At 36.8% G+C, this 12,795-nt stretch overlaps 1 protein-coding gene across 5 annotated transcripts in view; it reads left to right on the top strand.

Moving 5' to 3' along the window:
• Positions 1 to 12,795, top strand: part of LOC111868543 (cell division cycle and apoptosis regulator protein 1) — a 61,892-nt gene that overhangs the window by 27,092 nt on the left and 22,005 nt on the right. For all 5 annotated transcript variants that reach the window (XM_023859281.2, XM_023859299.2, XM_023859290.2 and 2 more), the window contains 2 exons: positions 10,229 to 10,451; positions 11,441 to 11,515. In XM_023859281.2, the coding sequence (XP_023715049.1) occupies positions 10,229 to 10,451; positions 11,441 to 11,515 (298 nt within the window). The remainder of the gene's footprint in view (positions 1 to 10,228; positions 10,452 to 11,440; positions 11,516 to 12,795) is intronic.

Below are 12,795 nucleotides of genomic sequence, written 5' to 3'. Positions count from 1 at the left end.
GGTATGTAGAATGAATCAACAGCTTGCAAGCATGCATTATTATTATTATTGTTGTTGTTGTTGTTATTATTATTATATCATCGGTCCACATTCTTATTATTGTAGAAGAACAAGATTGTAATTCTCTAAATTACTGGGATTTTGGACTTTGTCCATTGTCTGGTATTCAAAGAACTAGAGAACACAATATTTCAGTTCTGTTTCCATCTTCAGGTGAGGGGGCCAGATACCCAGCTCTGTTGTGTGCTTTAGAAAGATACATCATCCAGTAATTGAGGTCAGAAGTCTGAAAACCCAGTAACTCTTGAGTGTTATACACCATCATCAGAACCCTTTAGGATCTACAAGATTATAATTATTTGTTACTAAAATTTACTTCTATGGTTTGTTAATTTCTGCCATTTTCAGTTAAGGGATCAGCTTAGATTTTAGATATTGTTGTATTTAAATAAATATGATAGTTACTTAGAAATTACATTGCATAATTTACATTTTTCTTTTTTTTCAAAATATTATATATGCAGAAAATTGTGACTGATATATATGAAGATATATGAAAATGCCTTCCCCTGGGGTACTACCTTAATGTGCTTGGGAGGTTTTCTTGCCCTGGTCATCTGGAGAACTATGCTAGGGGAAATCTAAGCTCCTGATAGGGGCACTCATGCTAGATAAGTCAAAGGGTAGGGGCCAGATGTGGTCCTCTTGTTTGGAGATGGCCATGAGAACAATGTCAGGTTAGAAAACAATATATGTTGAGAGACTTAGTGGTGGATGCCAGAAGAGAAGAGACTGGAAATCTCTTTATGAAGAGAGTGAAGGTTCTTAGAGGACCACAGAGCCGAGGAATAAAGAATGAAGTAAAATTTATGAAAATGGTCTGTCATGACCAATATCTCTTTTTACAAGTACTTGAACTTTCCTTGAAAGTTAAACATTTTCTCCAAAAAAATGGATAGTTATATGGCTTTAACTGGTAACAAAATACAGCTGCAGTTTATGTTTAAAATGTTCATATATTAATTGAATTTTGTTCATTTCAAAAGACATTTCTATTAAGCATTGTACAAATAGATTTCAACAAAGTAAAAAAATCAGTCATCATATGCAGACACTTTTTTTTTGAAACTCTGTCTTCTTACCATAGTCATGAGGTTTCTTTGGCACAGTGTTGCACAATCTCTTTATTACATTCACATGGTTGTAGGGTCATGCTGCAGGGCATGTGAAATGTAGCCAGCAGCAGAAAATGGTTCCTGCCAAATCATCTGAAATACATATTCCTGCACACTTCTCATGCTCATGTTTTGTGCTTGCTGCTGTCTCTCTGAGACTTTGGCAACAGAAAATTTTCTCTGCTCTTTTTCATTTGTAGGAATTAAGTGCATGAAATATATGGGGATGTATTTTTCATTCATGATGTTTGTGGGGAATTGTGCTGGCAAGCGGCCTCCATGGTCTAGGGTTAACTTTCCCACCTCATAACTCAAGGTATGTGGGTTCAAACCCAGCGGAGGTCGTGGAATTTTTAAGGGCGGAAAAATTCAAGGAACAAGTCCTCCGGGAGGGACTTTAAGCCGTGGGTCCCGTGTCGTAGATTTATGGCACGTAAAAGATCCTCATGTCTCTAGGAGACCTCTGAGCAAAATTAGGTAAAAAGTTTCCCGCCCAAGTAGTTTCCAGTGCCTCCGGTAGGTGGGGAAGTATTGGGTATCACTGCCAGTAGAGAGGCCAAACTCGCTGTCTGAACGGGCCTGATAGTGAGCACCAGTACCAGAAGGGTATGGCGACTGGTAGAATATCAAAGGGGGACGTACAATAGATCAACAACTGGTTGCGGTGCATGGGGAAATCCACCCCCCAAATAATGAATGAATGAGTGAAGGAATTAGTCCTGTTAAGAAAGAGAAGTAGAATTAAACTGACGTATGTCACAGCAAGCAAACATGTGCAACAAGATTGCTGTATTGGTTTGTACATAATAATTCTTGAAACATTGTTTGTAGGATACTTTTAAGTAATTACAGAAAAAGGTATAAAATAGCCTATGGGAGAATTGAATTGAATTTATTTACATTCTATAAATCCTAAGCAGGTTAGTACCTTTGGATACAGAACAAGTCAAAAGGTTACATACATAAGTACAGGCAATTTTAGCTTAAAAATTAATATAACTTAATTTTACATCATTCTCTATTTACATTGAAGTATTCATCTAAAGAGTAGAAGGAATGAGCATGTAGATAATTCTTTAACTCTGATTTAAACTTTTTAGTATCATTGCCCAAGTTTTTAATACTTTGTGGCAGATTGTTGAACACTTTTATGCCAGTAAAGTAGACTCCTTTTTGATATACTGATAAAGTTGATGAGGGTAGGTGGAAGTTATATTTTTGTCTAGTATTCATGTTATAGACATCAGAATTTAATTTGAATTTATCTTTGTTGTAAACAACAAATAAGAGAAGCGATAATATGTATTGCGATTGAAGAGGTAGAATTTTTAATTTCTTAAATAATTCTCTACATGAATCTCTACTTCTACATCCTGTAATGATTCTAATTATATTCTTTTGTATTTTAAAAATTATTACACTATGTGAAGAGTTCCCCCAAAATATTAATCCATAGTTCATAATAGAATGAAAGTAGGCATGGTAAACCATCTTCAATGTTTCCTGTGACATAAAAGGCTTAATTGATCTCATCGCATAGCAAGCTGCATTTAATTTAGGTATAATTTGTTCAATATGTATTTTCCAAGACAGTGTACTGTCTACATGTATTCCAAGGAATTTTGTATCAAGTACTTTACAGATTAATTTGTTGGCATAACTGATGTCCAGATCAATTTGGTGGTTGTTTTTAGTTGTGAATGATATGTAATGGGTTTTATCAAAATTTAATGAGAGTAAATTGGCTTCGAACCATCTGTTTAAGGCTTCAAATACAATATTTATGTCATTTTTAAAGTTTTCAAATTTAGAGTTCTTAAATATTATACTAGTGTCATCTGCATATAGAATTGGTTTAGATTTATTGTTGATGGTTTTAGATAGATCATTTATGTAGAGAAGAAAAAGTAAGGGACCTAAAATTGATCCTTGTGGAACACCGTGCTTTATAATTCCCCAGTTTGAAAATGCATTATGACTGGAGATTTTGTTATTTATTTCAACTCTTTGATACCTGTTTTTGAGGTATGATTTGATCCATTCATTAGCTTTGCCAGTCATTCCATAGAAATTTAATTTTGCTAGTAAGATATCATGATTAACACAATCAAAGCTTTTGCTAGATCACAGAAAATCCCTCCCACAATTAATCTGTCATTGAGAGCACTTATATCGTTAGTTAGTTCATAGGTTGCTTTTTCTGTTGTTAGGTCTTTCCTAAATCCAAATTGCTCTTTGACTAATATGTTGTTAGAATTTAAGTGTTCAAGTAGTCTGTTGTACATAACTTTTTCAAAGACTTTTGAGAATGAAGTCAATATGAACAATCTTCTATAAGCTGATTAAGGTAAGGCACTGCTTATACTGTCATGTGTTGGGGTTTAGGATTGGATATTGGATTTATTTACCACTTACACATGACTAAGAACTACAAGAAGTTATGTCACTGCTAATCTCCACAATTCACAAATCACCACAGCACCCACTAAGAATTCTCCAGCATGCTGTGTCTTCACCAGCCATTCCCTGGCTACAGCTTCTAACAGTGGAGGCTCTTCAGCTTCACGTGCTCAAGTCCTCTCTTCACAGACTCCCTTACGGAACTCTTTTCTTCTGTCCCTTTTCTTCACAGCCTCCCATACAGAACTGACTTGGTTTCCTCAGTTGTCTTCTTTATAACCCCTTTGTACTGACTGAGTGGAAAACACCATTTCAAACAGTACTTACATTATTGGATGCTTATCCATTGCAGCGGAAATGTGTTTACTGAGTCAGTGCCTAGAAATGGCTCCTCTATATTTGATTATCTTGCAGTGGTTGCATAATAACGGCTGTACACGCTACAGTAGATTGAAGGTTTTCATTTCAACCCCCACTATACTTGTCTTGCAGGCAGTATAACAGTTATGTTCATGTGTTTTATATGGCTGTCTGTGCATGAAGTGTACTTGTTTTGTAAATATGGTAAATGTTTAGTTTGCTAATAAATACAATTCTGAGCTGTATTAAGTGGAGAAACGGTGTTAAGTCTGTAACGAGATACCCAGGAAAGAAATATTAATTTAACAGCTATATACCATGTACATTGTAGTCCTTACTCTCATATTAAGTTGGAAGTCTCCTCGGTTCTAGTGATTCATGGTCTTTTTTTTTTCCTTATGATTCCCTTTTTGAGTAAATAGAAATCAGTTGTCCGGCAACATCTGTTACTGGTCATAATTGAGGTTGTCTTCATTTGTGAACTAGTTGGAGCCTTAAAAATATACCAAATGAAATCTCATTATAATGACAAGAATATGAAATAAGTAACTGTGTTAATTTCTGTGTATTTCTGTGCATAGTTTCTACTGGTATATATTCTGGCTACTTAAAGCTACAATCATCTATAACCTCAAAGTTTACACCATTGTCTTACAGCAGACTCTTGATTACCTGTGATTGTATTAACCTGAAGGTTTATTATCATGAAGAAAGTAGTCTNTTGTCAGACAATTCCGATTTTGAAGAAAGCAGTCTTCTGGGATCTTGCACCATGTAGATGTGGTGTTAACTGACTTTTTGGAGGAACGTATCACCTCCATCTTCAGGGTAGAAGGAAAAATATAAGAAATCCGCAAGCGAAGAGACCGTGAAAACAGGAATCACTGCAGATTTCTTATATTTTTCCTTCTGTCCTGAAGATGGAGGTGATACGTTCCTCCGAAAAGTCGGTTAACACCACATACCTATACACGGTGCCAAATCCCAGAAGACTGCTTTCTTCATAGTCACCGCCATGAAAGCCTCAATTCTTACGTTTATTATCATGTTTACAAGAGCACAGTGCTGAACTCTGTACTAGTGCTGTCTCTGGTATTTTGAAATTGTCTGATGCTTTTCCAAGTGCTCTTTATGTCCATATTTATATTGAAGTTTTCTGAAGTTTTGAATGCATTTTAATAATAATTTGTCAGATCATATAGTTTCTTTAGATTAAATTGTTCAGTGTTTAAATCTATTATTCCTTTACTTGCTGAAAATTTCTTTCTACCTTGGTCAGTATGTCAGTCATCTTCTGTAGATCTTGCACCAGTTATACTTCAGTAACATATTTCTGTCTCTTTTGTGTGGTCAGTCTGTGTGGTACTAGAGCCCTTGAAAATTTGAGTCTGCAGCAGAGTATTAGAATATGATAACATCAAAATAAATGAAGCTTTAACTATATAAGAAAAATATGTTAGACCAATGGGGCTTTCCAGGGAGCCTCTGAGTCTACTCATCATCATTGTGTTCACCAGAAGTTGTGTTGGAACATAGATTGTCATGTTTTCAGATAATGTAACTACTGTCTGAGAACAGAGAGGCCTTGGACCAGTTTCGGTATTGTTTAGCATAAATTGAGTTTGCCATAAACAGAAACTGGAAGCCTTATTTTTAGTACAGCATTGGCACTGTTTAAGTTAACAGTATGATTAGTTATGCAGTTGAGATAATTTGTCATGTAGCAATTTGAAAAGACTGGATAGAGCTAAGGCAATTTTCCTAAGGGAGGCCCTTCAAATACTGAAGTATACCATCACCAGAATAGTTTATCTGCTGACTGGAGCACAGTACTTTATTGGTGATTTCTGAATAACTCAAGTCTTCTGAACACAGGCCAGCAAAAGAGTTGTGAGGGAAAGACAGACCAAGAAGGACATAGATCCTGAATTTCTCCTACCCCCACAGTGACATTCAGTGAATTGAAAGTAGCAAATTTCAAATTGTGACATCTGCATACAAGAACAGCAGTGCATTCTACTATTATATCTGCAATCAAATAGGTTTTCACAACATCACTGGCACCAGTAAATGTACTGTCTGGAGCACTGTTGCCCACAGTGTTACAAACTTGTCTGTTCTGAAAGAATTTACTGATATATCATGCAAATGATGAAAACTTTGTGTAGTTGTATTTTGCACTAATATGCTCATAGTGTGTATGACCTTGCATCATAACTTCAGAAGGTTATACTAGAGGTCATTCTTAGTGAAAAATATTACATAAGCTTGGGTACAACTCTCAGTGGTTACACAGTTATGGGTATGGGAAAATACTGTGTTAGCTGAAATGTGCAAGTGCACTTTGGAACACTACCACATGTCAGTTGACCTGTTGCAGAATCTCTGAATCAGTGCTCTCCTAGTTGATGAATTGACCATGGGGGTCCGCAGAATTGGCCACTGATTGCACGACCTCAGCCTCTTTGACTTGCATGTATAGGGGCACATGAAAGATCTTGTTTATGAATGCAAGGTGGGCACCCCAGAAGACATAATCCATCACATTGTCAGTGCAGCCACACACTGAGACATTCTTTATTGTATGTCTTGTTCCATTATGAGATTGGTAAGAATGCATATCAAAACTGAAGGCAGACATTTTAAACATTTGCTGCAGCAGAATTCCAGGGTATGTAAAATCATGTATGACCATTAAGTGTAACGTCTGGTTACAGTAAATGTGTTTTGTCATATGCACATCATCGTAAATGTCCCCTACCTATAGCTCCTATAACCACTGATAATCATATGCAAGTTGAAATAACATTGTCCACTCTGAAGTACCTCAGGAATAACTGAAGTTATGACAAAAAGTCATGAAAATATTCAGTATAGATTACAAAGGACTGCATCACCATCTGTATCCAATACAAAACATGCAGATGGTACACAATTGAATTTTGTAAATAGAAGGAGTTATTATTCATGATGCCTCTATCCATGATGAAAAGTGAGATGTGTACTTCACAAAATACTTATTTCATATTAACACATGGTTTCTTGAACTGTGGATCCCAACCCACTAAGGGTTGCAACCTACTTAGGGATTGTCATTGACTTCTAAAGAATTATGTAGTATATAGCTGTATCAACTCACAGTTTTGACTCTGTAAGTCAGTAAGATTTAATATATATAAAGTAAGTAAACTAAAGGTATCCCTGTAACAGGCCGTGAAGGCCCATAGGGTTGTGAGACGTTGAGGGTCCCACATTATCTAGACAGTCGGCTCATAGATGGCGGTAAGGTTGTCAGCCTTATGCGCTGGCCGCACTTTACTCCCCAGGAAAATTATTTATTTAATTCCTGGTACTCATTTCTGTTAGAGGCTCAGTGAACCCCAGGGCCATAGTGCGGCCAGCAGGATTATGTCAATTGAAAAAAATCCAATGACCTCATTGGTATTTGAAACCATGACCTTCCTACTTGTAGCATAGTGCCTTAACCACTGTGCTACCGCGTGATATGTGCTTTTGTAAAATGTAGCTGTAGTCAGTGGAACATCCTGAAAATTCTTTGTAACTGTGTAGGTATTTAGGTTCATGTTAGCACTGTATGGGTTACAGTCACCATCAGACAGTCATTCAGCCATCAGTGTGGCAATTGTTGTCTTGTGATACAGCCTGGATTCAAGTGGTTTGAGTAACCCTAGGAGCTTTTGTTTGTTTGTTAATATGTTTTGTTGTTGTTGGCTGCTGTATTGAGAACAGAACTGGAGCTTTCCATCTGGTAAGCACTGGGGATACTTGAGCCAGTGTGAAGCTGAACAGCAGTGTCAGTCCTATAACAGTGTGAAGATATTTCTGTAATGGAATGGCATTGGGACACAGGCATACTTTGTATTTTGTTTAATTTGGAATTATTGTGACATTGAATTTGCTGGTAGATTAAAAGACTTTGGCATTAAATGGGAAGTATATATTCTACATTTGTTTTATAAACACACCCAAGAAATGACACCCTCTCAAGATGACAAGAAGTGACAGTGTATGGAATGCTATAGGAGTGAGTGTTCTGTGATTCACGCTTTCAAGTGATTATTTTTGTTTTAGACTTTTCTTTCTTTGGCCGGTATGTTTTAAAAATAAATCAGTCAAATTAGCAGGAGTACAGCTGTTTGTTGACTGACAGTATGGCATCTTGCAGAAATTTAAATTGATTACATGTTATGATTTTAAGTTTTCCTTTCTGTCTCTGAGGTTACAGACCATAATTTATTTGAAGTTAAGTCAAAATTCATATGTAACAGTGCAACAGTTTTTCTTTTAGGAACCTAAATGTCTTCTGTGTTGCAAGAAGCAGCTTTTTCCTTTATTTTCAGACAAGCTACTTAGTGCACTTGATATCACATGCTGTATGTTTTCACAGGTGAATACATTGTCTGTTCTGTAGTATTTTTGACTGAAGAGATATTAGGTTCTGATGTTTTCTGTATTGGCTGTTGGGGATGTATAATCATTTTATTGCTTTCTATGTTTTCTGTCTACATTCACTTGTCTCCACATCTGAGATAACTTGCTGCTTTGTTCTCCAACTGGTATTAGTATATTTAGTAATTAACTCTGGGTAAGTTGCATGCCCTTGTTTTGTATTTGTTACATTTTTTCAGATTGTTTCAATCATACCTAACTTGTCCTTCATCTGTGTAAATGGTTCCCAAACTGGGGTTCATGACTACACTGAGGGTATTTTGAATGTTTATGGTGGCTCACCAGAAGAAATGTACATTGGCAGATGTTTTGTATGCAGATATTTTTAATCAAGCAAACAATATGAGTAACACTGCTTCGTTTGTTTCAGTAAATATTTTCTATAGCTTTTTGCAGTAATATGGTTGAGATCTGTAATGTCAGGGATTTAATTCTAGGATGGTGGTGTTTAGAAAAGTTAGTTAACAGGAACCACATTAATATTACATAGATTTAAAATTCTACAGCTATGTACTGTGGGCATAAATGAAGGCTCCTACATTACCAAGCCTCTCTTCTATATCTGTATTTTATCAGAACAGACACTGATGTCCTGACATTCAAGGGGATAGAGGTGAGTTTAAATCTTTCCTCAAAATGTGGCCCTAGTTGATATATATACTCTGACTACCTGTTTTCCTTTCAGAAGAGAAATGATACGCAGAAGTATAGGTAGGTCCAGTCAAATGGTTTGAGGAGTTTAGATTTGTGTTTTAAAGTATTAATTTCTTAAATTTTTTAACAGAATGAGTATGTGGAGCAATGAAGTTTGGGAATCATTGCCATAGGTGATAAAGGTGTAAATTTTTATTGTTTACTGTGATTTGTAAGTGTAAGTGTACACTGTACCTTTCTTTTCCCCAGGAAATTCTATAAAACATGTTTCTTTCAATACTTCCATCGCTGTTCCAGTTTTTTCCTCATGTTTGGTTGCAGTTTGTTGACGTTAAGTGTTGCGCAGTTCGGAGAGAATGGGAGTCAAACGAGGCAGGATTCATCGACACTTCCTCTCTGATTTACATCCACAGTTCTTTTCTGAATATCACATAACCTGTTTTCCTCATTTAGACCTTAAAAGACACTGAACTAAAACATTAAAGCAGAGGCAAGAATCTTTTTACCATCAATGGATAACATAAAAATTTATGATGTTCATAACTTTTGGCAAATTAATTAAACATTCTAAGCTTATAATTTCATGTTTTAATAAAATTCAATGGGAAATAATTTTTGTTGTATAAAGTAAATTTCTGTGATATTCCTTTAGACAGAATCTATCAGGGAAGATTTTATTAACATGACTTAAAATTTTTAATTGAGCTTTCAGATTTTCTCCTTGCCAGTATAGCAGTGGAAAATATATACAACATTTGATCCTGATGTAAGAATCAGTAACTTTGTCACCTTAAACTGGTAAATTACCATTTCTTCACCTCATTCCTTGTGAGCAAATGAAATTACATTGGGACAGATTGTCTTACGTGTGTGTAGCAAAGTGGAATGTTCCAGTTGACAGCTGCCACAACTTCCTCATTGTATTCTAAAATTACATTCAAGCCTGAGTGTGAGTGGACTGGATTTTCCATAGTTCTGACCCTGTTTGAAACTGTTCTTGTGAATGGTGAATAACTGAAATTTTATTAGTTATTTTAGTGTGTGCAGGAAATGATCAAATTATCCACCTGGCAGCCTTGGACTTCCAGACTTGCTTGTCGCTCATTCGCCTCCGACGGTACGGTAGCTGATGTTGCTTGTAATGCAAGGGTAACTTCTGACCCTGACAGGTATCGGTTCCTGGAGATATACTACCGGCGAGGCGAATCCACTCACAAAGGGCGTGTGGTGCCAGCGCGGGTTGAAACAGTGGTACTATTTCTCCCAGATGTTTGGAGCTGTGTTCCTACACGCCTGGAGTGGGATGGCCTTCATCTCAACTACAAGAAACAACTGGAACGGAAGCTGAAGGCAGACCAGGATGGCACAGATGGAGCTAATGCAGATGAAAAGGCACAGCCAACCATACACAACCCTCTTTCTGCATCATTTTTCTTAGGGACCTTTCTTTTCTTTCTCAGTTTTCTCACCCCTGCCCCCCTGTGCATTGTAGAGTGTTTGTGTGTGTGTCTGTGTATATGAGAGAGAGGTGACTCCTTGCAGCCTTGTGGTTTATGATGATTCACATTTGTTCGTTTTGCTGACAGGCAGTGGTGGAGCCCATTGTTGGGAACTTAGGTTAGTGGGATTAAACTAAAACATGCAATCATCTTTTAAACTGCAGGATTATATCTGGAAGAGATGTATTTTGCTTCATGCAGGAAAAATGTCCCAAAGACAGCGGAGTTCCACGAAGGCTGGCAAAGCCATGAAGGGATGCTGTTCTAGCATCGATGCCGTCCTCAAGGGGAAATTTCCGTTTATAGTGTGAACCAGTGTATGCAGTGAAGTTTTGGAGTAAGGGGTATGGGGACACTGGGCTGCCCAGTTTGACATCAGGAATGCTGACTTGTCAACCACTTGGGCAAATAAATATTCCTAGCTATGGGGTCTGAATTTCCCAAGCACGGTGCACACCATTTGGAAGCAGATGTTATTTATTTGCTGTGCTTCAGTATAATTTAATGTTCTCCATAACCCAGTTTCTTGTTCTATTTAAGAAGTTAAATGATAATATTCACAGCAGGGAAGTAATGGATGTAAACTGCATTGATTATGCAGTATCAAAGCAACAATCTCATCTGATTGTTCTTTGTTTTCAAATGGCTCTTAGCTCTATCAGTAATGCTGCTAAGGAAGTTGGAGAGTAAGTGATCATTCGACCTGACGTCGTATGAAGGTGGTGGTTTTGTGTGTGAGGTGTGGTTATCAGCTGTTGAGATTGTGTTTCTGGCCCCCTTACATTGATCTCCCAGCCATGATCCATTGTCATATGTTTTAGAACCATGGCAAATGATAAGGTAGTGTTGAAGATAAGTTAACAAGTATAATGTTGGTTACAGGAAGGTGAAGAAAATGCGAGTGAGATCAAGAAGGAACCAACACACTTCTCTGAGCTGGATCCTAAGGGCATGAAGGTGAGTCCTCAGGTCTGAATATGGAAGGGATGGTGGTGATGTAATTTTAGAAGACAGACATCACATAAACCGGTAGTTCTTGACGTTATTTGGCATGGGCAGTTTCAAATACAGTCAACTCTCAATTCTCCGGGATAATGGTGGGCATGAAAATTACGATTAATCGAAAACCCGGTTAAGACAAATGTTATTAAAAGTAGGACTGTAATACTGTACCTTCATAATACTATAGGCCTACCTGTATTTAAATTTACTCAACCTCATTTTTATGTCATCTCATGGCCTGTTCAATACTTTTTTTTACATTATACTGAAGTGTGAATTAGTTATTTCAATCACAGTGTTCAACAACATCCAACACTTGTTATGAATATTCACACTTAACACTTAAAAAAAATTAATATTGTCGTTTGCTTTTTCACGGCATTTTCCTTTTTACGGATATCCGTATGAAGCCTACGTAATATTAGCTTGTCACTTAATAAACTGTTCTCTTCACTCTCAAGATAGTCTAGTAAGGATTCCAAATGATTAAGAGCAGCACCATGTGATATTTTCTTACTAGCAGCACTGTCCACCTCTTTCTCATTCTCACTTTCTTCCCGCTCTTCTGGCTGCACCCCCACTGAACTTACGGTTTCGTCACTGCTTAACATTTCGAAGCCAGACTCACACAAGTTTCTGTTGAATACTTAACACAACACGCTTCCTTTTACACCCTGACATTTTGCTAATGCACTTGAAGATTGATACAAAGAGACTAACCGGGGCGGTGTATCTGTCATTGAAACGGTACTCAAATCCTTGCATTCTTTCACCACTACCCTAGAACATTGTGTTAGCATAACGGGACCAAAAAATGCAGAGCTCGGTTTACACTAGTGCGAAAATAGCGTTACAACTCACCATGTGAAACAAAAGTGAATGAATATTAAACAACATATAAGCCTCAAAAAAGCCTCAGTAGCCCTGGTTAAGCCGCAAACTGGTTAATCCAACCCCCGGATAATCGAGAGTTGACTGTACATATTCAGAACTTATTATGGAATAATTTAAATATTTTTCTTTGCATCAGGATGCATAATGTCATAAATCTTATACTGAATAGAGCCGTGAAACAGGTTAAATCCCTTAATTTCAACAAGCTTTTAGTTGCAGTATCCACTTACTGTCTCTGTGGTGTAATATTTAAATATTGAAAAATATCATGTGTATTGAATCTGATTAACTTTTATCATCTTTTCATTTAAACATGATTTGTTATATATTTTTGTCAATAA

This window comes from Cryptotermes secundus, unplaced genomic scaffold, assembly GCF_002891405.2.
Source record: "Cryptotermes secundus unplaced genomic scaffold, Csec_1.0 scaffold280, whole genome shotgun sequence".
Classification (NCBI taxonomy): domain Eukaryota; kingdom Metazoa; phylum Arthropoda; class Insecta; order Blattodea; family Kalotermitidae; genus Cryptotermes; species Cryptotermes secundus.
Note: the sequence above shows the minus strand (reverse complement) of the source record. Positions and strands in the feature narration are given on the sequence as shown.